The 24,929-nt window shown below is 37.3% G+C and overlaps 1 protein-coding gene across 1 annotated transcript in view; it reads right to left on the bottom strand.

Moving 5' to 3' along the window:
* LOC126452437 (mitogen-activated protein kinase kinase kinase 4-like) overlaps positions 1-24,929 on the bottom strand; it is a gene marked incomplete at its 5' end in the record, with an annotated part of 71,809 nt that overhangs the window by 24,171 nt on the left and 22,709 nt on the right. Inside the window, 3 exons of the mRNA XM_050091068.1 lie at positions 1,852-1,997; positions 6,915-7,076; positions 15,612-15,872. Of these exons, the coding sequence (XP_049947025.1) occupies positions 1,852-1,997; positions 6,915-7,076; positions 15,612-15,872 (569 nt within the window). The remainder of the gene's footprint in view (positions 1-1,851; positions 1,998-6,914; positions 7,077-15,611; positions 15,873-24,929) is intronic.

Here is a 24,929-nt window from a genome sequence, read left to right on the forward strand (position 1 = left end):
CCCCCGTGACATCGCGAGTTAATGCACGATAACAATTGTTGCAATAAGATACATTGCAGTACAGCCCGCAGTATTGGAGCCGGAGGCTGTGAACGAGACCGCAAGTTGTGTCACACCTATGAGTCATATACACCTGCTGCTACTGCAGCGTGAGAACGGCTCCTGTGTCACTTCGAGCAACTGTATATTCATGCCACCTATGAACCTAAATAAATGATATTAAATATTATTCAATTATTTTCAAAATCAGCACACTACCATTTGTTATTCAGGAGAAAATTGTATAAAAATTTCAATATTGTAACTATCATAGTTTCGGAGATAAAAGAAATTGCTAAAAAAGTAAAAAACCGACACTTAGGGATCTAAATTCAGTTATTAGTGTAGTTGGAAAACAGAAACAGAACTCACAGTGTGAAGAATTTTCATATTATAACTTTAATTATTTTTCATTTTCATAATATAAAAATCAGACAAAATTATTATTTGTGTCTATTATTGTTGTGGGAATAAATGTAAGTAAATGAGAGTATGTACATGGGACATTCGTCAGATTTAAATGTTGCATGATACATTAGCCATCAATTGTGGTCAGTAACCCAGTTGGAGTGTACTGGAGGTGACCCTTTTCCAACCCTGATGATGCTGATTAGGCAACTAGCATTCAGTTCCTTGTGAAGCAACCTGCAAGAGTGACATAAGCCTGTCATGGGACGTATGTCTAGGTGTGATTGCTATGGTAAAACAGCAGCCAGAAAGTCAGCTGAGGTAAAATCGGTAACTACAGAATATTTCCAGAATTATTGCCTTTTCGTTTTCATTTATTAAACATTACTTTAATATTTGTATGTCAGAATGACATAAATGCATCTGTGTATAAGGATTAGTGCAGGCCAGTTTTGGCGCGAGTATGATCATGAGCAAGCATTCTGATGATAGCGAGTATGAGCAACCAATCAGAACTGGGACTGTTCCCGCTCGTTACCTGATAGTTATACTGGGAGTGGGGCTGGAAGAAGGGAGTCGCTCATCAGCTATGAACGCGGACGGTCATGTTACTAGTGCGAGTCAAAATAACGTGTAAAATGAAGAAATATTTGGCTTCTTGCGTCCAGATTGTGTGAACATAATAGCAGTTGCATTTACGAACACTTTTGTGAAGTTTGGAAGTTTTGGAATTGTTTTGTTGGAAAGATATTCGTGTGTGAAAATTTGGCCTTCATAGTATCCGCGTGGCATGTTTCAGTATTCAACCACTGAGCATTTTTGGTGAGCAATTTCTTTTTTAGAAATCCACAAGAAGGACCGAACGTAATAACTCAAATTAGTGGTGAAATTAATGACTGTGAAAACATTGTTTAGTTTGGGTCAGGTCTGGACAGATTTCTGGCTGCTGTGCGTATGAAATGTGTGTATGAACTGTGAACTGAATAGTACAATCTCTTTGGCTATAAGGACAAAATAAAAATTTTTGTGTGGAAATTTTGGAAATTATTTTCCAGAAGCTAACCATTTTCTTACTGCTCAATAAAATTGAATGACAGTTTATCTTTCTTTCATTACTAGAGTTGTGCGGCCTCAGTAATTGTAAATATTAGATGGTGTTTTTTATCAATGCTGCTTTTGCATCATCTTGTAAGTATCTACATTGCCGAGTGAAGGGACATTGAGCAGACGCCGTTCTGAGGTAGGTGAATTTTAATTTGCAGCCTGCACAGACAAAGCCAGCCCCGTTGCACCCCTTTTCCAACTCACCAACCCAGTATTTTGTATTAATTTTTTTTTTTTTTTACAACTACTCAGCTTCTTAACAATATTAGAACACCAAGTTAATAGAATTATGCATCTCACCAGAAGCTAGTACTTGCTGCACCCTCTCCACATGGAATATAAGGACACATTTTTTTAATAAAAAGCCACTCTTCTTCAAGAAGATTCTTTTGGAACTGCTCATGCTGGACCATAGGAACCCATTTTTGCAGATATTCCAAATACAGCTACAAAATAATGAAACAGGAACATTAATATCACTGTAACATTGTGTTTGAGACTTATGTCAGAAAGTCAAGTGAACAATAATGATAAAATAATTTTTCTCTGTTCAGAGGAATATTTGATGGAATTGTCGAGGTATTGTGTGGTTACATGGCTTTAATGTGCCAGTCTATTTATGTATAGTGTACTACACACAACTGACAAGATTACGAGGCATAATTGCTGACCAGTACTTACCTCTAGGAAGTGAAACCTCAGTACTGTCAGTAGGAACATGGGTATAAAAATACACAGCACCACAATACTATCCAACTTTCAGAACTAGTAGGAAGGGCAGTGATATTTGTCTTTCCTTACCAGATCTCTCATCCTGGAATCTGTATAACCTGCCATTCTTTTTTAACCTTCCCCATCTTATCCGAAAGCTAGGATGTTGTCATGTATTTTTGTATGTGTCTATTGGTAGTACGGATATTTTTCTTCTTGAAGGTAAGCACTTGCCAGCAATCCAGTCTCATAGTTTTATAGTTTTCTAGAGTGAATTTTCCTTTTGACACTACATACAATGTTAGGGAAAAGAATAAAGGTAGTTACCGTATTGCACAAAGGATGAACATGACACATCAACAAACATACATAACTGTCATGATATCCTTGCAATAAATGTATCACAATTTTTGTATCAGACTACAGATCTAATTTCCTTATGAGACATCAAACTGGGATACTAGCTTTTCCACCAAGTGTTTCAGTGGGCTGGAAGCATCTAGTCATAGGATGTACTTGGGCAGGTCAGAGGCTACATAGCAGTGTCCGGACTGTGAAAGAAGTTGTAATTTGCTGTGTTCACTTCAGCTAACAAATGCTACTGAAGAGAGAGAGAGAGAGAGAGAGAGAGAGAGAGAGAGAGAGAGAGAGAGATTCCATTCTGGAAGCTATGTTATGCCACGATAAAGACATTAGCCATGGCTCAGTCTTAATCACAGAGATGCCTGTTCAGATTTAACAATAGGAGAAATCTGTAGTTCAAAACACTCAATTACATGTTCATGACAAATTGTCTCATACCATTTAACAGTCAAATCCTGTGTATTAATGAATGGTTAGACTTACAGAAACTACTAATTGGAGTTACTCTACACCAAAATAGAAGGGCACAGAAAAGTGAGCAACATTAATATTGCCATTGCTATATTTTTCTCTCCTAATGTCTATCCAGTGGTAAGGGATATTCGTTTTCATTATTCGGCAAATTTATTTTATTTAACTTAATGGTCAGATGCTCTTCCTGCCATAAAAGTCCTCAAAGGACTTAAAGAAGGGAAGGCTTTTGCGTCACCCGTCTCTGAATCATACTGTATCAGCTTTGTTCTGTGTATTAATGTACATTAACTGTTTGTGTACTGTATTTTCTGAAGTGGGGATTTAGGACCAGCCCAACATTTGTCCAAACAAGAGTAAAACAACCTAAAATCCACACTCAGGCTTGCCAGTGCTACGGACCAATGGTAGGACATTAATCTGCTGCACAGATTCAATCCGAGTCTGGATCACTCCCGTCTAGCAAGTTAGCATGCCGCATGTTAGGATATACAAGCAGCTTTTGTTTTTGGCTTGTATTAAGGATCTAAATAACATGGAAACAACTTTGTTCTTCAGGAGCTATACTTATTGCCTTTTAAAGAAACATATGATTTCCATTTGCTTTGTAGTAATAAAACTATTATCAACCAAAAATACATAAATTAACTTAATTTTAATCATAAGTGATAAGCTAAACATATATCAAAAGTATGAAACTATTTAGATACAATTTCTTCCAGCACAATAGAAAGGGGCATTCGCAGACTGGCCTGTGCTAATCTTTGGACCAACACGACCATAAAAATCCAGAGCTGTTCTGCTTCTGTAACCTCTTCATGTACTCTGCTTGAAACCTACACCAAGCACCTACCAACAGTACTAGGGTAGTTTGTAATGTATTCTCAGGGACAGATGAACAAACATCTTTTCTAAATTATTATTTGCTGTCAATACACAACTTATGAATTAAATAAACTAACAAACAATGAAATGGTTGATGTTTCTGATGTGGTGGCAAATCCCCTTCAAAATCTCACAACAACAAGTTCTAGTGTTCAAATGTTCAAATTTCCCTTTGTGAAAGGTAGCAGTGAGATGTTATTGTAGCATTCAGTGAGATGAAAGCATACAGAGAGTATCAGAAGTTCAATAAAGGATGTGTCAAGAAACTCAGCTCTCTGTTGGGAAAGTTGAGCAGCATTACTATAGATGGATCTCCAAATTCAGCTGGCAAGAACGTTGGGTTTGGACCAGAATTCAAGCAACTGCCCTAAAATATCTCTGGACCAGAAAATCACATTGATTCCTTGTATTCCAGGAGGCACAGTATAAGTAGGTACTGAATCGTCTTGTAGAATCAGTCACCCCGGGAGAAATCATGCAAACACCAAGTAATCACTTCTAGACTCGATAAGGACCTCAATTTGGCAGGGAAGGGTATCTACACATTTCTTCTGAATATTTCATATCCAACTGAAACCACTCATTGATGATCATATCCCATAGGGCCACCATGTAGAGTGGATTGAGTGGATGTTGATTGGTGCTTTTCACCCACTTTGCAAAATAACTCCAGACATTTTCTATTGAATGATGATTGAGTAATTCAGTTAGCCAATTAAGGTGTGATACGGTGTCTGAGTGTCTGTCGACTTGGAAAAATATGCATGCACACCTTTTATCATCTGTGAAGATGGGTGTTTCACAATGAACTTATTATGAAGCTGTAGAAATGACTCAGTCTCTAAGAAAGTTTAAGTAAACGTAATGGTACATATTCACACTGACTTGAATGAGTGCGCCCCCTGATACATCGCAGAACCCTCCAGACTGAACTACACCCTTCACACAAAGCAGGTTAAACACCTCATTCATTTGTTGATGCACTCGAAGCTTTGATCATTTGAAAAGAGGCAAAAACATGACTCATCGGACCACACTACAAGCATCTAGTCTAGAAAGCTGCTATGTATTTTCTGTGTTGTTTGGGCCATTGAAGATGTACAGCTCCATGTGCCATGTGATCAACAGTCTTTTGCAAATATCTGAATCCAAACAAACTTTGCATGCAGTTCTTTATGAAGTGTTCGCACAGAAACTGATTGAATGGACCTTCGTTCATTGAAAGCAGCAGTTCCTGTTGGGTTTAAAAACAACTGTCTGACAAGGTGTGACATTTGTCTCCGGTCCCTGTCTGTTAGGACCTTATCACAACCACCCTTCTTATACTGCAAGTAGCACATGATTTCTTGTGGACATATTGGACAGACCAGATTGATACAACAACAAATCAGGTGACTTTATTCATGGTATGGTCATGACCATGTCCAAACACAATTGCTCATTTCTGCCATTCTGTAACATCTCCATGTTGACCCACACTACTGTGCTGATTCCATACAACTGACTGATATATTCACACTTCACTGCCCCAACCCACAGCAGCAGTGGAGAGTCACATGACTGCCCAGTACCACTTTTACACCATCTACAGTGCTCATGACATTTGTGCTCTTTTAAGGTAATTACTGGTGAGCATATTATTCATAAGCATTTATAGAATTTTTAAGAACACTGATATAAAATAGTCTGTAGTTATTAGTATCATCCTAGTTATTAGCATCATCCTTATTCCCTTACTTGTACATTGAAAGCTCATACATATTTTGACTTCCCCTGGAAACATTAGCTCTCTGAAAGGACAGTTCTGTCATATACACCAATGATGTTAACCTACAAGCTATTTTATGCAATATAATGTAATTGGATTGATAAAAAAATCTACTCACTAAGTGGCAGCAGGAGAACACACATATATAAGAAAAGGTTTTACTTATCAAGCTTCCGAAGCCAATGGCGCCTTCTTCTGGCAGAAGGGTTGAGGGGGAAGGAAGAGGGGTGAAGGGAAAAGTAACTGGAGAGATTTAGGAAAAGGAGTCCAAAACTTTGAGTCAGGGGAGACTTACCAGACAGGATGAGAAGGAAAGACTAATTCTGTCTTTCCTTCTCATTCTGTCCAGTAAGTCTTCCCTGACTCAGGGTTCTGGGTTAATTTTCTGAACCCTACCTCTTTTCCTAAACCTCTCCAGTTCCTTTCCCTTCAACCGTCTTCCTTCTCCTTCTGGTCTTCTGCTGGAAGAAAGAGCCACTAGCTCCAATAGCCTGCATAAGTAAAACCTTTTTTATGTATGTGCATTCACCTGCTGCAACTTGTTGATTAAATTTTTTTCTAAGTTATATTATGCGATATCCCAGCTAATTTCTACATCTTTAGTTTCTGTATAGATTTTTTTAATTCCTCTTCTGGCACAGGTTTCACAAACATGAACTTGTGCTTCTGTTGATACCTTAGTGCCTTTCTTTTTTTGTCTTAAGTCTGTGCCACATGTATATAATTAGCAGTGAGTACTTCTGCTAGTTTTTTACCAACTGCAACCACTGACTTGATCTGATTTTTTTGTTTAATCCACATTTTTCTTTCAGCAATGATTATTTTTTTAGTTACTTGTATCTACTTTTTTTGGCTTTGTTATAGTGCTGTAAACTGCTCATGCTTTTCTCTCTCGTTTTAGTGTCCTGTAGTTCTTTTGTTCACAGTTTTCATATTGGAGAAGACAAGAGTCAAACCAGTGTCAGAAAAAAGCTTGGTAAGGTTTCAACAATGAAAATGTAATAAAAATAATGACTAATCTCATGATACATGTTACTACAGCAATTCACAGAGCAAAGTTTGAAACCAACAAACACAACATTATAGAGTATTGAAGATGCAGACCACTTCACTATATGAAAGAAGCATTCAGTGAAATAAGAAAATAAGTATGTTAAAAGCTTACCTCTAACACCATCTTCACACTTCGGTCAAATTCTTTGACACCTTCTTCAAAGCCTTCAATAATGTCCTTTTCACAATCCCAAAGAACAGCATGAACAAGTGACAAATACCTCTGCCTATGGAGAACAGCTATTCGGATACCCTCCTTCATTTCACGCATTAACTGTAAATCGTAATATGTATAGACATATATATTTAACACGCAAGTACATGCGAGCATACAGAGCAGTTTTCTATAAAGTAGAAAAATGGCACGCAAGAAGTCGCAAATGAAATGTAGAAAGTAAAAAATCATGAACACATACACGACTAACACAAACCAGGTATAATATTGCATTAGGAGAACACAGTGCATATCTTGTAAATGAATTTTTGTGCTACATATTTCAAATTCAGGTCACACAAATGGTATCATTGGCACTTTCAACTTCTCAGCAAGGGATGATGATGATCTGTTTAAAAAGAAAGAAAAGTGGGTAGTAAAATACTAGGAAACTAAATTACAAAACCAAACTAACTCCTACATAGGATTACACACTCTTGAATACGTTACATAGTAACTCACCTAAGAACAACTGAACAGGCCGCAAGAGATGCAAATAATGTAAACATACAGGGTGATTCAATGATGATGTTGCAAAATTTCTGGAATGATTGACATGAGTAAATGTATCAATTTGAGGTAAGGCGCCCTAGTTTAGAAACAACCAAGTCAAAAGTTATATGCAAAAATTATTCTAGTATCTCTGACAGTGAAATACACATACTGGTACTGTTGTTGCTAAGATTGTAGGGTAGGCAACATTTGGATGTGGTAGAATGGTCCAAAGCAAGAACAAAATGCCTAGTATACATCAGCTTGAGCACTTTTTCATTAGAAGATACATGTTTCACGATACCAAAGATGAAGAAGTGTTCATAGCTCTTCAGGTATGTATTTTAGAGCCTATACTTAATGGAATTCTTTTCTTGTCTTGGGCCATACTAACTCCTGTAAAAATATGGAAACCAAAAAGCTCGCAATAGAAGAGATGGTTTCACGGAGTCAAAGATGAACAAGTATTCATTGCTCTTCAGGTATGCATTTAGAGTCTTATGTCTACTAGACCTTTTTCCTTGTTTTGGTCCAGACTGCCACCACAGAAGGTTGTCTACACTTCAACAATAATAACAACAGTACCACTGCATGTATATACTGCCAAAACGATTTTTGCTTATAACGTTCGACACTGTCATTTGTGGATCAGGCTCCCCACCTCAAATTGATACATTTACCCTTCTCCATCATCCTTGAAAGTTTATAACATCACCACAGAATCAGCCTGTATCTGTGTTCTGATTGTTGGGACTGAAGTCTACAGTTATCTAAGTAACTGTATACAGTTGGTAACTTTGAAACCAAAGGTTGTTTGTTGTTGTGGTCTTCAGTCCTGAGACTGGTTTGATGCAGCTCTCCATGCTACTCTATCCTGTGCAAGCTTTTTCATCTCCCAGTACCTACTGCAACCTACATCCTTCTGAATCTGCTTAGTGTATTCATCTCTTGGTCTCCCCCTACGATTTTTACCCTCCACGCTGCCCTCCAATACTAAATTGGTGATCCCTTGATGCCTCAGAACATGTCCTACCAACCGATCCCTTCTTCTGGTCAAGTTGTGCCACAAACTTCTCCCCAATCCTATTCAATACTTCCTCATTAGTTATGTGATCTACCCATCTAATCTTCAGCATTCTTCTGTAGCACCACATTTCGAAAGCTTCTATTCTCTTCTTGTCCAAACTATTTATCGTCCATGTTTCACTTCCATACATGGCAACACTCCATACGAATACTTTCAGAAATGACTTCCTGACACCTAAATCAATACCGGATGTTAACAAATTTCTCTTCTTCAGAAACGCTTTCCTTGCCATTGCCAGCCTACATTTTATATCCTCTCTACTTCGACCATCATCAGTTATTTTGCTCCCCAAATAGCAAAACTCCTTTACTACTTTAAGTGCCTCATTTCCTAATCTAATTCCCTCAGCATCACCCGACTTAATTAGACTACATTCCATTATCCTTGTTTTGCTTTTGTTGATGTTCATCTTATATCCTCCTTTCAAGACACTGTCCATTCCATTCAACTGCTCTTCCAAGTCCTTTGCTGTCTCTGACAGAATTACAATGTCATCGGCGAACCTCAAAGTTTTTATTTCTTCTCCATGAATTTTAATACCTACTCCGAATTTTTCTTTTGTTGCCTTTACTGCTTGCTCAATATACAGATTGAACAACATCGGGGACAGGCTACAACCCTGTCTTACTCCCTTCCCAACCACTGCTTCCCTTTCATGTCCCTCGACTCTTATAACTGCCATCTGGTTTCTGTACAAATTGTAAATAGCCTTTCGCACCCTATATTTTACCCCTGCCACCTTTAGAATTTGAAAGAGAGTATTCCAGTCAACATTGTCAAAAGCTTTCTCTAAGTCTACAAATGCTATAAACGTAGGTTTGCCTTTCCTTAATCTTTCTTCTAAGATAAGTCGTAAGGTCAGTATTGCCTCACGTGTTCCAGTGTTTCTACGGAATCCAAACTGATCTTCCCCGAGGTTGGCGTCTACTAGTTTTTCCATTCGTCTGTAAAGAATTCGCGTTAGTATTTTGCAGCTGTGACTTATTAAGCTGATAGTTCGGTAATTTTCACATCTGTCAACACCTGCTTTCTTTGGGATTGGAATTATTATATTCTTCTTGAAGTCTGAGGGTATTTCGCCTGTTTCATACATATTGCTCACCAGATGGTAGAGTTTCGTCAGGACTGGCTCTCCCACGGCCGTCAGTAGTTCCAATGGAATATTGTCTACTCCGGGGGCCTTGTTTCGACTCAGGTCTTTCAGTGCTCTGTCAAACTCTTCACGCAGTATCGTATCTCCCATTTCATCTTCATCTACATCCTCTTCTATTTCCATAATATTGTCCTCAAGTACATCGCCCTTGTATTATAGACCCTCTATATACTCCTTCCACCTTTCTGCTTTCCCTTCTTTGCTTAGAACTGGGTTTCCATCTGAGCTCTTGATATTCATACAAGTGGTTCTCTTATCTCCAAAGGTCTCTTTAATTTTCCTGTAGGCGGTATCTATCTTACCCCTAGTGAGATAGGCCTCTACATCCTTACATTTGTCCTCTAGCCATCCCTGCTTAGCCATTTTGCACTTCCTGTCGATCTCATTTTTGAGACGTTTGTATTCCTTTTTGCCTGTTTCACTTACTGCATTTTTATATTTTCTCCTTTCATCAATTAAATTCAATATTTCTTCTGTTACCCAAGGATTTCTACTAGCCCTCGTCTTTTTACCTACTTGATCGTCTGCTGCCTTCACTACTTCATCCCTCAAAGCTACCCATTCTTCTTCTACTGTATTTATTTCCCCCATTCTTGTCAATTGCTCCCTTATGCTCTCCCTGAATCTCTGTACAACCTCTGGTTCTTTTAGTTTATCCAGGTCCCATCTCCTTAAATTCCCGCCTTTTTGCAGTTTCTTCAGTTTTAATCTACAGGTCATAACCAATAGATTGTGGTCAGAGTCCACATCTGCCCCTGGAAATGTCTTACAATTTAAAACCTGGTTCCTAAATCTCTGTCTTACCATTATATAATCTATCTGATACCTTTTAGTATCTCCAGGGTTCTTCCATGTATACAACCTTCTATCATGATTCTTAAACCAAGTGTTAGTTATGATTATGTTGTGCTCTGTGCAAAATTCTACCAGGCGGCTTCCTCTTTCATTTCTGTCCCCCAATCCATATTCACCTACTATGTTTCCTTCTCTCCCTTTTCCTACACTCGAATTCCAGTCACCCATGACTATTAAATTTTCGTCTCCCTTCACAATCTGAATAATTTCTTTTATTTCATCATACATTTCTTCAATTTCTTCGTCATCTGCAGAGCTAGTTGGCATATAAACTTGTACTACTGTAGTAGGTGTGGGCTTCGTATCTATCTTGGCCACAATAATGCGTTCACTATGCTGTTTGTAGTAGCTTACCCGCATTCCTATTTTCCTATTCATTATTAAACCTACTCCTGCATTACCCCTATTTGATTTTGTGTTTATAACCCTGTGGTATAAGGTAAGTATTGAATCTATTTCACTCTAAAATAATATATCTAAAAACAAAGATGCTGTAACTTACCAAACGAAAGCGTCGGTATGTTGATACACACACAAACAAACACAAACACACACACAAAATTCAAGCTTTCGCAACCCACGGTTGCTTCATCAGGAAAGAGGTAAGGAGAGGGAAAGACGAAAGGATGTGGGTTTTAAGGGAGAGGGTAAGGAGTCATTCCAATCCCGGGAGTGGAAAGACTTACCTTAGGGGGAAAAAAGGACAGGTATACACTCGCGCACACACACATATCCATCCTCACATATACAGACACAAGCCGACATTTGTAAAGGCAAAGAGTTTGGGCAGAGATGTTAGTCGAGGCGGAAGTACAGAGGCAAAGATGTTGTTGAATGACAGGGGAGGTATGAGCGGCGACAACTTGAAATTAGAGGACGTAGAGGCCTGGTGGGTAATGGGAAGAGAGGATATACTGAAGGGCAAGTTCCCATCTCCGGAGTTCTGACAGGTTGGTGTTAGTGGGAAGTATCCAGATAACCCGGACGGTGTAACACTGTGCCAAGATGTGCTGGCCGTGCACCAAGGCATGTTTAGCCACAGGGTGATCCTCATTACCAACAAACACTGTCTGCCTGTGTCCATTCATGGGAATGGACAGTTTGTTGCTGGTCATTCCCACATAGGAAGCTTCACAGTGTAGGCAGGTCAGTTGGTAAATCACGTGGGTGCTTTCACACATGGCTCTGCCTTTGATCGTGTACACCTTCCGGGTTACAGGACTGGAGTAGGTGGTGGTGGGAGGGTGCACTCTAAAATAAAATTGACGTAAGAAATAGAAAAAAATATCATCCATTCTTTAGAGCTTACTACATGGAAACAGAGTATCAGACAAAATTTTGATGTCTAACGTACGTTAATCTGTTCAGATGCCATCATTGATCAGAAGCCATTGCAACCACCTGGCTAACATCTTGATCCAGACCAGCATCAGTCATGGCAGTGTTTCTCTACAACTCACAAGTTGGCAAAGCATCAATTTTGCGACCCAATGAGATGATACTTTCATGTGACCAATGAGAGGTGAGAAAAGAGGCAATGAATTTTTAGCCTCAAAGTTGAAACCATTTTCTTCACTGTCACAATTTTTTTTACAAGGTTGTGGTAGGATGGAATGTGACAGTGGAGATGCCAATGAAGGTGAAAGCTGAACTACTTGTTTGTGGTAGTAGACTGATCTGCTGCTTAGACTTATGCCTAGTTTAGGCTGGAATACAATTTTGTTTGTAAAAAATTAATTAATAATCTTTGTTGTCACATATATTTGTTTCTTCCAAATATGTTACCAACTACAAGGACGTGATGAGGTTGAACCTAATAGCACAACTTAAATTAAAGTACGCTAATAATCTTGGTTGTCAAACTATTTGCTTGTTTTTTTCTGAATATGTTACTATTACAGACATACTGACATGGGAATGTCACACTATTGCTTAGAAATGCATTGTGCGTCTGCTGCTCTCTCATTGGTTGCATAGACCAAGCAGCTGTCTTACAATCTTTCCTTTCCATCATACTTCACAGTGAAAGCTAAATAACTTTGCTGCACCAAACAGGTATATACACCACTGACCCTGATCTAGACTTTTACCAGGAACTGTTGACCCTGCAGTTTAGTCCCTTTACTCTCCGAACCAACCAACCTCGACTTTTACCCACCCCGCTTAACATAAGTGGACATATTTAGTTCATGATACACAGATTACAAAGTCTAACCCTAAATTAAGAACTTGATATATTAAAACAGGTAGGTGGGTCTACCAATTATGAAGGAACGAGTGTCATTAAAATGCATGGGAAATTAAGAAGTGGATGAGTAGTGTAGACGACAAATGCCAAGCACAAAAAAGTGTTGCACTACTTGCAGAGGAAAGTCATTTGAAGAGATTGTTCATTCTTTCACTAAGAATAAAACGAGAGTCATCTTCTGTAAAGACTATCAGCTTCAGCATAAAATATGCCATAAGAAAAGAGTAGATCATAATGAACACTCAAATTCAAACTCAGGTGTATAAGATAACATGTGTTGCCTGTCCAACACTTAACACAGGATAAACACACAGATCTTTTAGTATACACTTTCGACAATGTTGCAATATAGGATGTAATAATATAGCGATCAGTACTCATTTAAAAAAGAAGAAAAAATAGCAGATTAAAGTAGGAAGCAAAGATAACCAACTAGATATCTGACATTACATTCCTAAAGGATACCACCTGCATACACTTTTAAAAAAATAATAAAAATTTCAATTTCTTAAACTGTCACATCACTTCTAAACAAACAAATTAATTCACATAACAAAGCCTTTTTAGAAGTATTTTCTGATCTGTTAAGATGCTGGGTGACCAACAAAAACTGGGCATCTTTGAAATGGTTAGTATGACACCCCCGCATGGAGATGGAGTGTGGGAACCTTCAGCAGTATTCTTGCTATCAGACGCCTTTTCAGTAGTGATGCTGAAGTGGACAATACAGCACTGCCTGTCTGAGTATGACATACATGTACAATATGCTGGGTATGTCTTAGCAGTGTAGAGCCGTTTCAACCGTGGACGCTGTGATACCATTTCGAACCGCAATATGATTCTCAAGTGGGCTATTGGTCTTAGGCCACCCCAGGAAGTATTATACAGAACCTATGTGGTTCTAAGAAGCCTGCAATGACACCAGAAAACATCACGATAGTGAGAGAGGTGTTGATTCGAACCCCAGAGTGGCCTGCACAACAATATGTGCAAGGTAAGTTTAAGTCGTGAATTGCTGCACACTATTTTGAAGAATAATGTAACATCTCATCCAGACAAGATGAGTACTGACCAGCAGCTGAAGGGTACATATTATGAGCAATGAGAGGACTTTGTCATTCGAATGCAACTGCTGCTTGAAGACAGTGAAATTTCAACAATTATCAGGAGTGATGAGGCTCATTTTCATTTGATTGGGAGGTTAATAAGCAATATTTCCATTACTGGGCTTCTGAGAATCCATGCATCATTCACAAGACACCACTCTCTTCAGAGCATGTAATGATACGGTGTGTGATTAGCGATTTTGACATCACTGGCCCACCATTTCTTTTTTCTTTAAATAAAAATGGTACCACTGTGACAGACAACCCTGCACATTAAATTTACTTGCTTAACACTTTCTTGCATCCACAGCTGTGAAAGCAACATCTACAAAACAAGAACAATGTTCATTCTCATCAAGATGGCACCGCAATGCATTTTACAAATGTGGATCTACGGACATGATTTATCACATCTTTCCAGGGAGAGCAGTTCCCCATTTCAGAGACATCATGTAACTTCCAAGATCCCCCGATACAGCACTTGCAGGTTCTTTTTGTGGGGATACCTCAATTCTCTTGTGTATTCCCACAAACTCTGCCCCTTGACTGGTTTGAAGAACGCAATCATGCAGGAAGTAGAGGTAACTGATCATGAAATGTTGGCCCGTGCTTACACGGATTTACAACACAGGCTTGAAACCTGCAATCAAGAAAGTGGACACCACCTGCCTGACATTATCTTCCACTCATAATATGCATTTCAAATGACATGTAATTACAAAGATACTATAGTAGTAAATTCACTTTTGCGCTACAAATTAAGCGTGTATTGTTCATTTCAAAAATGTCTAATTCCTGTGACTCACCCTGTCCCTGGTTTTTGCCTTTCTCTTTTTTTGGGCATCCTTTACTGCTGGTTCCCAATTGTCTAATAGTAGCTGGATTTATCAGTTCTTTTACCCTGGTTGGTTAGTGTACTCTTGCAATCATCAGTGATCAATTTGCCACTTGCGAATCACATCATTAGGTAGGCGTCATTACACTTCTGGTGTACGTCTTGCTTACATACACCAGTAGTTAGATGATTTTTTAAAATAGTTTTCACTTTGATAAGGCTCTACTTCACAATCAGTGATTTAAAAGTTATCAGCTTTACACTGTTATGTGCTGATTCACATATGAAAGAATCAGAATGCAAATGCGTTTACATTGTTAGCGCCTCTCCTGGAAGTTGTACTTTGACAAGTTACTATGTAACTTATTCAATTGCATGTGGTTGTCTATATAAGTTAGTTTAATTTCATAATTTAGTTTCCTAAACATATTTTGCTACCCCCTTTCCTGTGCTGTTTAAAAAGATCATCTGATGATGACTTGCTAAGAAGTATGGTACTGATATCATTTGTGTGACCTGAGGCTGAAATATACAATTAAAGAAAAAAAATAGGAATTGTCTGAACAAAGGTTCGAGTATTTCATAGACAAATGTAGAATTTCCTCACTATTGTCCCTACACCAAATATTTAAATTTACATTTATTTAGATTTTTTTACATAAACTGTTTATTTTTGTTTTAGCCATGTCCTGTAAACACAATTACTTGTTTATCTATGTTTCCTTGGTTAAAGGCAGGCAGATCACAACTCTAGTTGTTAACCATAGCGGTTAATCAATATAATTTATGTAGAATGCATACAATTCAAAAACCACTTACCTGTCGAATACACAAAGCTGAAGGGTTTTCTGGTTTCTGTTCGAGTCGCATACGTAAAAATTCATGAATGATTTCCAAAGGAATTCGAGACAAGAAAAGAAATGCAGAACGGTATGAAGGTAAATGCAAACTGCGTGCTTCTGCGCTCCAGTACCCATAGCGAGACAGTTCTTCTTGTTCATGTTCTGGTAACTCAAAAGATGTGCCTTTGAAAGGACACGAATTTGGAGGATTAACAAGTGTGCTACTGGATTCTGCACCCTGTATAAACATAAAAAGAAAATGTATTAATTATAACATCAAATTTGACTTACATAACAAATTGTAAAAACCAAGTGTATCATTACACTTAAATAAATAATTGGTAAAGGTGTTTTTATAACATGCAACAGCAGTCCGCTATTAATGTGTTATGTGCATGACACATTATAGATAATATCAACAGTTCTTTCAAATGGTGCTGAAAACCACAATACAAACTGAAAAACAACAACATAAACAGGTCTTTTTTGTCATGGGGACAAACGATCCTCCTTACTTATACAGGGTGAATTAGATGCCCTTACCAAATCGTTTTACGCAACCCACGCTATGTCTGTAACAGGAACACTATCCAGACAGGCGACAGCGGTGTAATCAATATTAGTTCCCTTTCAGAGCTATGGGCGACTGTTAGTAAATAGAACCACACCATAAAAAATACAACTGAGGACTGGTCATGAATTCTGTTGGTGTAGTCATAAAGGTTTTGGAAGTCTCTAACTTTATTCTGAAATGTTCCTTATAAAGCGACAATGAAATTAATAGGAGATATCAAAATGGGAAGCATGAAAGTAACAACTTTCTGGTATATAACCTCGAAACCATTTACGTATGATTAAGTACAATAAACGTAATATACTTACAGAGACCTCCAAAACCTGACTGATTATAGTGTCAATTACACAAAGAAAGATTGGAGGGATTTGTATATTTAGAGCAGAAATAAGATAATTGGTCCAAAAATACTGAGTAACTCATGGCCAATTCTCACCTGTATTTTTAACAGTACGATCCTGTTTCTGACAGTTGCTCAAAACTCTGAGAGGGCACTTATATTGACTACATAGCCGACATCATTTGGATACCGTTCCTGATACAGACATAGAGCGGGTTGCATAATATGAATCGGTAGAGGCAGCTGAGTCATCCTGTATAAAAGCTTACGTACGTTTAAAACATGGCCTGAAAATAGGAATAAACTCCAAAAACAGTGCGAATTGTGATCAATGTAATAATAATAATAGTAAAAATGTTAACTAAATGAGAACTATGGCGATGGAAGGAGAATATTCCTGCTCACTGATTTTCAGAACCTTTATAAATATACCATTTTTCAATGGACTCAAGCACACTTTGTGAAAATGAAGCAAGATTTGTGTTCAGATGTTTGTGTTCACACACAAGTAGTCTTTAGACTCAAATAATGTGTAGTGACAGTGGATGAAATATTAAAAATTGTTATAGCTATTAACTGATTGTGAATATGTGGCAATGACACAAAACAAACCACAGCCTGGTTGTCTCTGCTGAAGGCAATCCCTTGAAAGGAACAGTGTTAGCCACTTGACGGTATCTATAGATAGGGATGGGAAAATTTTGTGTGGATGATAAAGTGGAAAATAACATTCAATCTGCAGTTTATAGCAACATAACACAGAACTGGTAGTTTTTGTGAAACATCATGGAATGACATATTTTTTCCCCTTTCCATGTAAAATGGTAAATCTGAGGTCAGCAGTTTATTAATTTTGATAACTAACAGTTACTGAATGTTAAAATTATAATGTACCTGGATGGATAAAAAAATCTACTCACACACATTAAGAATAATTAAAAGTTCGCAAGCTTCCAGAGCCACTGGCTCCAAAAGCTTGCACACTTTTCATAACTTGTATACATGCATTTTCCTGCCACCACTTGGTGAGTAGACTTTTTTGTCTATTCAATTACACTGCATTTTCAAAAGGATTATTTTCTTTGAATGCTGAAATTGTATTTTGACTTTTTCTCAATTCTGAGAACTTTATATATTCTTCAAATTACAGTGGATTTTCCACATGAACATCTACGGTTCTAAATGTGACGACAAAGAACTACATTCCAGCAGCAATTTTAGTCATCACATAAATGTTCCTGACTATTTTGCACAGCATATTGTACAAAAAAATGGTGCAATGCATTAATTGAACTAGATATTTTCATTATATGCAAAATAAATAACACCACATATGGCACCTTAGTTTTGCAAAAACTTAAATTAACATGGCATCTGATACCTTTCAATCTAGCCTAGGCCCTGGTCCACATAACAGGTCACACTGTCACCCCATACTTCATTCACAAAATTTAAAAAAGTTAAATAAAAAGTGAAGGAAGTATTATCAGTGCTTTGTTTTACCACCCAGAACACGTTTGCATGACATCAAATTTCCTATGGTGTAATTGGGCGACAGAAGCAAACTGAACAGGCTAGATGTTGATTTGCGTGGTTGTGAAGCTGAAGTTCCACATTTGGTGATTTTCGAATATGCAGTTTAATTGATGCATTATGTTAAAGATATCTCCAATCCACATCATTTTTGGTATGATTTGTTGTGCAAAAATATTGAGAAATCTGATGTTGCTGGATAAAATATTACATTTATTCGAAGTTAAGTTTCCTTCATTACAGGGGAACATGAATTTTTGGTTATAAAACTGGAAACTTTCTGAGAAATATGAAGGGATAAATACTTCAGGCAGAGGTGGAGGGTCGCTGAAATGCACTGGGTTGTTCTTTCAAATTAGGCTAACAAGTATTACTGCCACAGATCCATTTATTAAGTCAGTCAGTTAGTAACATGTTGTATAGATCATTTTGAATGATAGATTGTAATGATGTCGAACAAGCCCTTATACATTCAAATTGCAAACTAATTTGTACATAGAAAATCTTCTATGGAATAGGAGGAGTTGTCATGGAGAAACTTTCTCAGTTCATTATAAAATTTTACTTTGCTGTTTGTTAGCCATTTCATATCGCATCATTCTTCCATTCCGCGTACAACACACAGAATTAAAAATGATAAATAAACTTCTTAGAAGTATCACTGACTGGTTTTCTGCAAATGGTCTCACCCTCAAAAGACACAACATATTCGATTCTGCACATCTGGAAGTACCACACCAATGATAAGTGTAACACATAGTGAGGAAATAATAAATAGGGTGAAAAACTGAAAATTATTAGGTGCCCCTATTGATAAGTCTTTAAATTGAAAAAAGAAGGAACAGTAGTGGAAATAAGATTGAACCTTGGGGGACCCCAAACATGATTTCTCTCCAGTCAGAATAATGTCCCTGGACTACATTGCTTGAGTTATTAAGTAGATTTGCTCGTAATCTTTTGGTTAGCTATAACATTATCCATTGGTTGGCTATACCATTAATCCCATAAAACATCAATTTATTTACTAGAAGAATACTGTGATGCAAACAGTCAAATGCCTTAGAGAGAGTGCAGAAAATACCAACTGGAACTATTTTATTATTTAGTGCTTGTAAAATCTGGTGAGTGAATGTGTAAATGGCATTCTCAGTAGAGCAACCCTTCTGAAAACAGAAACTGTGAATCGCTAAGAATACTATTGTTGCTAAAGTGAGATACTATTCTAGAATACATCATCATCTCAAAAATTTTGGAGAATGATGTCAGCAGTGAAATAGATCAGTAGTTATTTACGTCTCTCTTATCACCTTTCTTAAATAGGGGTTTAACAATGGCATTTATCAGTCTCCCTGGAAAAATACCCTTAGTTAGTCATGCATCACATATTTCAAGACTGGGCTTATTACATGGGAACAAATTTTTAGTATTCTATTGGAAACACCATCAAAACCAGATGAGGTTTTATCTTTTGAGAGAAAGTATAATTTTCTTAATTTCAGAAGGAAAGTTGGTGAAGTTCCATTTTCAACACACTACTGTGATTTTGCTCAACGTGTTTGTCCCTATGACTGCTGCTGTGTTATTCTGTGGCTCATTGTCCTATATCTCGCTTCACTACATTCCATGCTGCCGTAAGTTTGTTGTTGCATGTACTGATTTCTGATATTATGGGCATGTTCTTTGATTTTTTAATAACCTTTCTTGATAGTTTTGAGTATTTTTATAGTGTTCAACTACTGCAGAGGCCCTACATGTTCTTGCCAAAAGATATATTTTCCTTTTCCTTTCACAAGATACTGTAATCTCTCCAGTGATCCATGGGTTTTTACTTGGCTGATTAGTGTCCTTTCTGACTAGCTTATGCTGAAAACTATTTTCAAATAATGATATGAATTTATCATGGAATAGATTAAATTTTAAGTCAGCATTTGGTTCATTATAAATTACCTTCGATGTCATATTCTGTAAACTATTCTTAAAAACATTTGCCCTGAAGTCATCAATTATTCTAAATGATTTCCACTGAGGAGTATCCATACTTAGGCACTATGTTATGTATTCTAACTAACTGTGCATCATCGTCAGAGAGACCATTTGTTACTAGATGAACAGTTATTTTCTTACTTTGAGTTTCATCAAAGAAAACGTTATCAATTAGGGTCCTACTGTCTTTATCCACCCATGTTGGAAAGTTAATTACTGAGACCAAATTGTAGGATCCAAATACAGTTTCCATATCATTTTTCCTATCAGTGTCCTTCAGAAAATCTACACTGAACTCACCAGAGACTTGCTGCATCTCACAGATAGCACAGTAAGGAAGACAGATTATCTAAACAGTTCAAAATTTCCCAGTGGAGAACTACGTACAGCTACAAATAAAAGTGAACTTTCTTAGTATTAATTCACAAGCACAGACTTCTATGTGCTTAGCACTACAAAATCTATTTGTCTTAATGTTTCTGAGCTTGTTTTCTGTCTATATATGTGTAACAACTCCTTCTTTCCTATGTTATTTCTGCAAGAGTACGCTGCAATGTGTAATCTTAAGTAACTTATCTAACCCTGTTATTACGTAATGCTCAGTCAGGCACAGGATGTCTATCTTTTTAGAGCTCTCTAAATTTTCGAAACAGACAAGAAGCTCTTGTATCTTACTACTCATTCATCCAATATTTTGATAAAATAAGCTAACCTTACTTTTCTGTGTGTTATTAAGCATTTTGTGAGGCTCTTCTGATATTTTCACTTCTTTCATATCAGGGTGCCTGAATCACACGGCTCACAGCAATATTTGCTCAGGGCTGGTCAAGGTACTGCAGGAACTCCACAAAACTCATATTTGTGTGTATAGTTGCTACTCCTATTTCATCCAGGTCACACCTAAAGCGGTAATTACTGTTCTTAGCCAGGCTACTCCCTGCTCCACCAATTATAAGAACCTGATTTCCTTGCCAAAGCCTTTGCACGAATTACCCACACCCTCTGTTACCTGGGTAATGCTAGCTCTTGGCTTCACAATGCTTGTGACATGGTACCCTGTGTCTAATTTGTCCTCTATCATCTGGCCTACACCCCTCCCATGACTACTACCTAGCAGCAAGACTTTTTTTCCTACTCTCTTTCAGAACCAATCTACATTGAGTTTCTTTGCTAGAAGTCTGTTGCAGCCTACTGTGATGTACACCTGGAAGAGGCTCTGTTAATGGCTCTAGATTATTGTTTCATCTATAGGTTGATAATGAACTCTATTAACCCCTTCAAATTATGTTTCAAACAAATAATATTTTTTATTAATGGAAAACATCCTATAAAGAATGAAGTTACATGTAGACACATGAAGATAGCTTTTAAAGCTCAAAACTATGAGTTACAAAATTTTGAAGAGCAGCAATGATAAAATCCAAAGTATACTCATGCATTGTACTTTGACTAAAATATCCTCAAATTTGATGTCATTTTTAGTTTCTGTGTAGCTATGAAGTCCAACTATGTATTTCACAATGGTTTCCTGAGAACATTAATCTTGGAGGAGCTGGCTAGAGCACAGTGAATGTATTTATCCCATACCATTGGCAAGCACTTGTCACTCAACTGATTAACAGTCTCATCACTTTCAGTCTCTAATCAAGTAATATTAGATTCTTCTTCACTTTATGAGGTGCTAAATTTAACGTCAAACCCAGGACCACTATAGCAATTCTTTTCAGAAAGCACTGCCTAGTCAAAAATACAGGAGAATGGCTAAAAACACGTTATTTTGTTGTCAAATATCCAAAGCTGCACATAGTATAGACAATATCTAATAATGATCACCTCAACCAAAACACGACAGCCATGTTACAAATGAAGGGCCAGATGTGCTCAAGCAGATGAACACTTATCAGCACTGAAATGGATATAAATGGAGTTTTATTTTTTTGAAGGTCTGTTCTTAAGTTGTCCAAGTATACTAGGGATTTTAAGTTTCTGTCAAAATAATAAAAACAAAATAACTTGGGGTTTTGTGTTAAATGTTTAAGGCCTACAAGGTAAAGCAGGGATAGCCAAGATTTCAGCTCATGGGCCATGCCTGGGCCCGAGCACATTTTTCCCACTGCCACGCCACACTGTCTGAGCGCAAGGAGGGGGAAGAGGGGAAAACTGCAAACACGCCATATTTAAATGGCAGTGTGTTCGCACTACATACGACGTGGTTTTACATATCACATTTCTCAAAATCATAGATCACAAACAAAACAAATTTTCAGTGTTATTTAATTATTCTTGGTGCCCTGAAGACCCAATATAATTTTTACATGGTAAAAACAGTTGGTATAGGGACAGACACAAACAATTTCACAGAGTTTTGTACTCAAGTTGCCAAGTAATCTTTATTTAGTTTCATAATTGAAAAATTTGTTTCACACAAATATGTTGATCGAAATAGTAGCACTTTTGCACCCTTATCGAGACTTGGAAACTCTACTTGAGGATGCAATCTAGACATCCTGGACAGTTTTAACGTAAAAAGATTTGTCACTAAAACCAAAATTACCCAACAGGTCAATCAAATACATACGCATATGCATAGGGGTACTTTCAACTGAAATGGCAAACAGTCTCAAAACCAGCTTTAAAGCAGGCATATGGTTGACAGTGTTCTCAAAAACTTATGAAACTATTTTAATTCTTTCGGGGTCACAATGAATTCTTCAAACCTCTCATTTCCTATAATGCCAGTGAGCTTAGGGAACTGGTCTGTGTTTGTCAAAATGTGTCCCTTCTACAACACAATTTTCTTTTTAAATGCATCCCCATCAAATCATACAGAAGTTACCAAGCAATGTCTTACTGTGCTCAGTGGGCAGTCAAGTCCACTTAAAATGTGAATTCTGCAAACCATTATGGATGTTCTAATTTTCATTCCTGTACTTCTTTTTCCTTCATAACTTCAACAATAGAGAGTTTTAAATAGAAAAATTTTTCCAGGCATGCCCCTTGACTTAACCAACCTACTCTGCATTAATATATGATGCCTCCATACACTTACTTCATTTCCACTGCAAACTGTTGCAACTGACAATGGAACAATGCATGTGACTTCAGAAATTTTACTATTCGTAGCATCAAGCTCTTCATAATTTTTTGCTCTTTCATTGTCAACTACATCTTTAAATTCTTTCTGCATGGTACTGTAATGTTGTTTCATAGTAAATATGCAGTACCCGTTGCTTATGCAAATTTAGAATTCTCATCCACCTCTTCTATCATTCCCATTCATTTTAAAGGATTGTGATGGCAGATTGCTACATCGTGTCTTTTGTGCAGACACCGAAGCTGTCAATGTCCATACAACAAGCGAACAGCAAAGGGTAAACAACGCTGATACCACAATTCTGCTAAACTCAGAGAGCTGCACTGCCAAACTCAAGAGAGTTGCACCGGCCGAAAAATGCCACACCGCAATGCTAAATGAAATGTCGAGCTTTCCCGGGTACTGCTGAGAAGGACCAAGCAAAGTCAAGTAATAGGCAGGGCCTTGGCCCGCACAAGGCCTGCACAGAGTGCACGTGTGAAGTTTGGCACGTCATGGCCAGCCTTGTGGTAAAGTGTACTGTGTGTACCTAAAATGGCAGGTCTGAGTCATGAAAGATATTCTTTAGGGACACAATTCCTTTCATTATTTAGTGGTGAAGCAACTTCATATACCACTAGGATAGAGGACTTTGTCAAATGTCTGATTTTGTGTTGAAGGCAATTTGTCTTCTGTTTTCAAATTTAGACCCCATTATACTGAAGTACAGATGGGTCTGTGGCATAAAGTCTCAGAAGAGAACTTTGAATTTATGACAATGCTCACTTTTTAAAAACTTTCAATAGTGTCCAGTTGTCAAGTCGCTATTTTTTTTAATTGATTAGATTTAATATGTACAATAAAAATGAATTTTTTAATGAAGTAAATAAATATGATGTGAATAATTATAACACAATTCAGAGGAATATTTTCATTTTCAACATAACACTGAAAAACAACGAAGAAAGACAAAATAGGAATATACAGTGCTTCAAAAATAGGTCAAAAGAATACGAAAATTGATAAAAAGTAACACCATAACTGTAATAAAATAACACCATAACTGTAATAAAATAACACCATGACTGTAATAAAATAACACCATAACTGTAATAAAATAACACCATAACTGTAATAAAATAACACCATAACTGTAATAAAATAACACCAAAATTGTTCATACAATAAAAGAATTTTTTCCTGTCCCTGTCTACAGACAATTTCCCAGTTAACTTATGAAATTATTTGTGTCAATTCTTGATACAGATGTGAAAGCCCTTAAGTGACCCCCCCCCCCCCCCCCCCCCAAAAAAAAAAAGACACACACGATCAGACACACACACACACACACACACACACACACACACACACACACAAAACACACACACACATCCATATTTCGCCTACATTTCCTATACTAGGTTTTACTTCGTCCACTTTCCGTTCATTAGCAATTCCAACTTCTCACATCTTTGACTATCATTTTATACTGATATTTAGTTCTTGATTCCCCCGTCTTATCCTAATATGTGACTCTAGACACAGAACTCTACATAAATTTTACACCCAATCCTAGAAAGCTCCTCTCCCTACCTCCTCCCAATGGTTAGTCTATTTCATGTAAGATAAGGAAACTTTATTAGCATTGAGCAAAAAATGTTACTATTTTTAGTGACTCAGCTCTCCTTAAATTTTAACATTCCTTTTGCTTTTAAATAAACTAAAATCAATGTAATATTACTGGTGAATTGCTTTTACTGTTAAAGCATGAACTTTTTGCAATTTCCTTCCC

Source organism: Schistocerca serialis, unplaced genomic scaffold (genome assembly GCF_023864345.2).
Source record: "Schistocerca serialis cubense isolate TAMUIC-IGC-003099 unplaced genomic scaffold, iqSchSeri2.2 HiC_scaffold_861, whole genome shotgun sequence".
NCBI lineage: Eukaryota > Metazoa > Arthropoda > Insecta > Orthoptera > Acrididae > Schistocerca > Schistocerca serialis.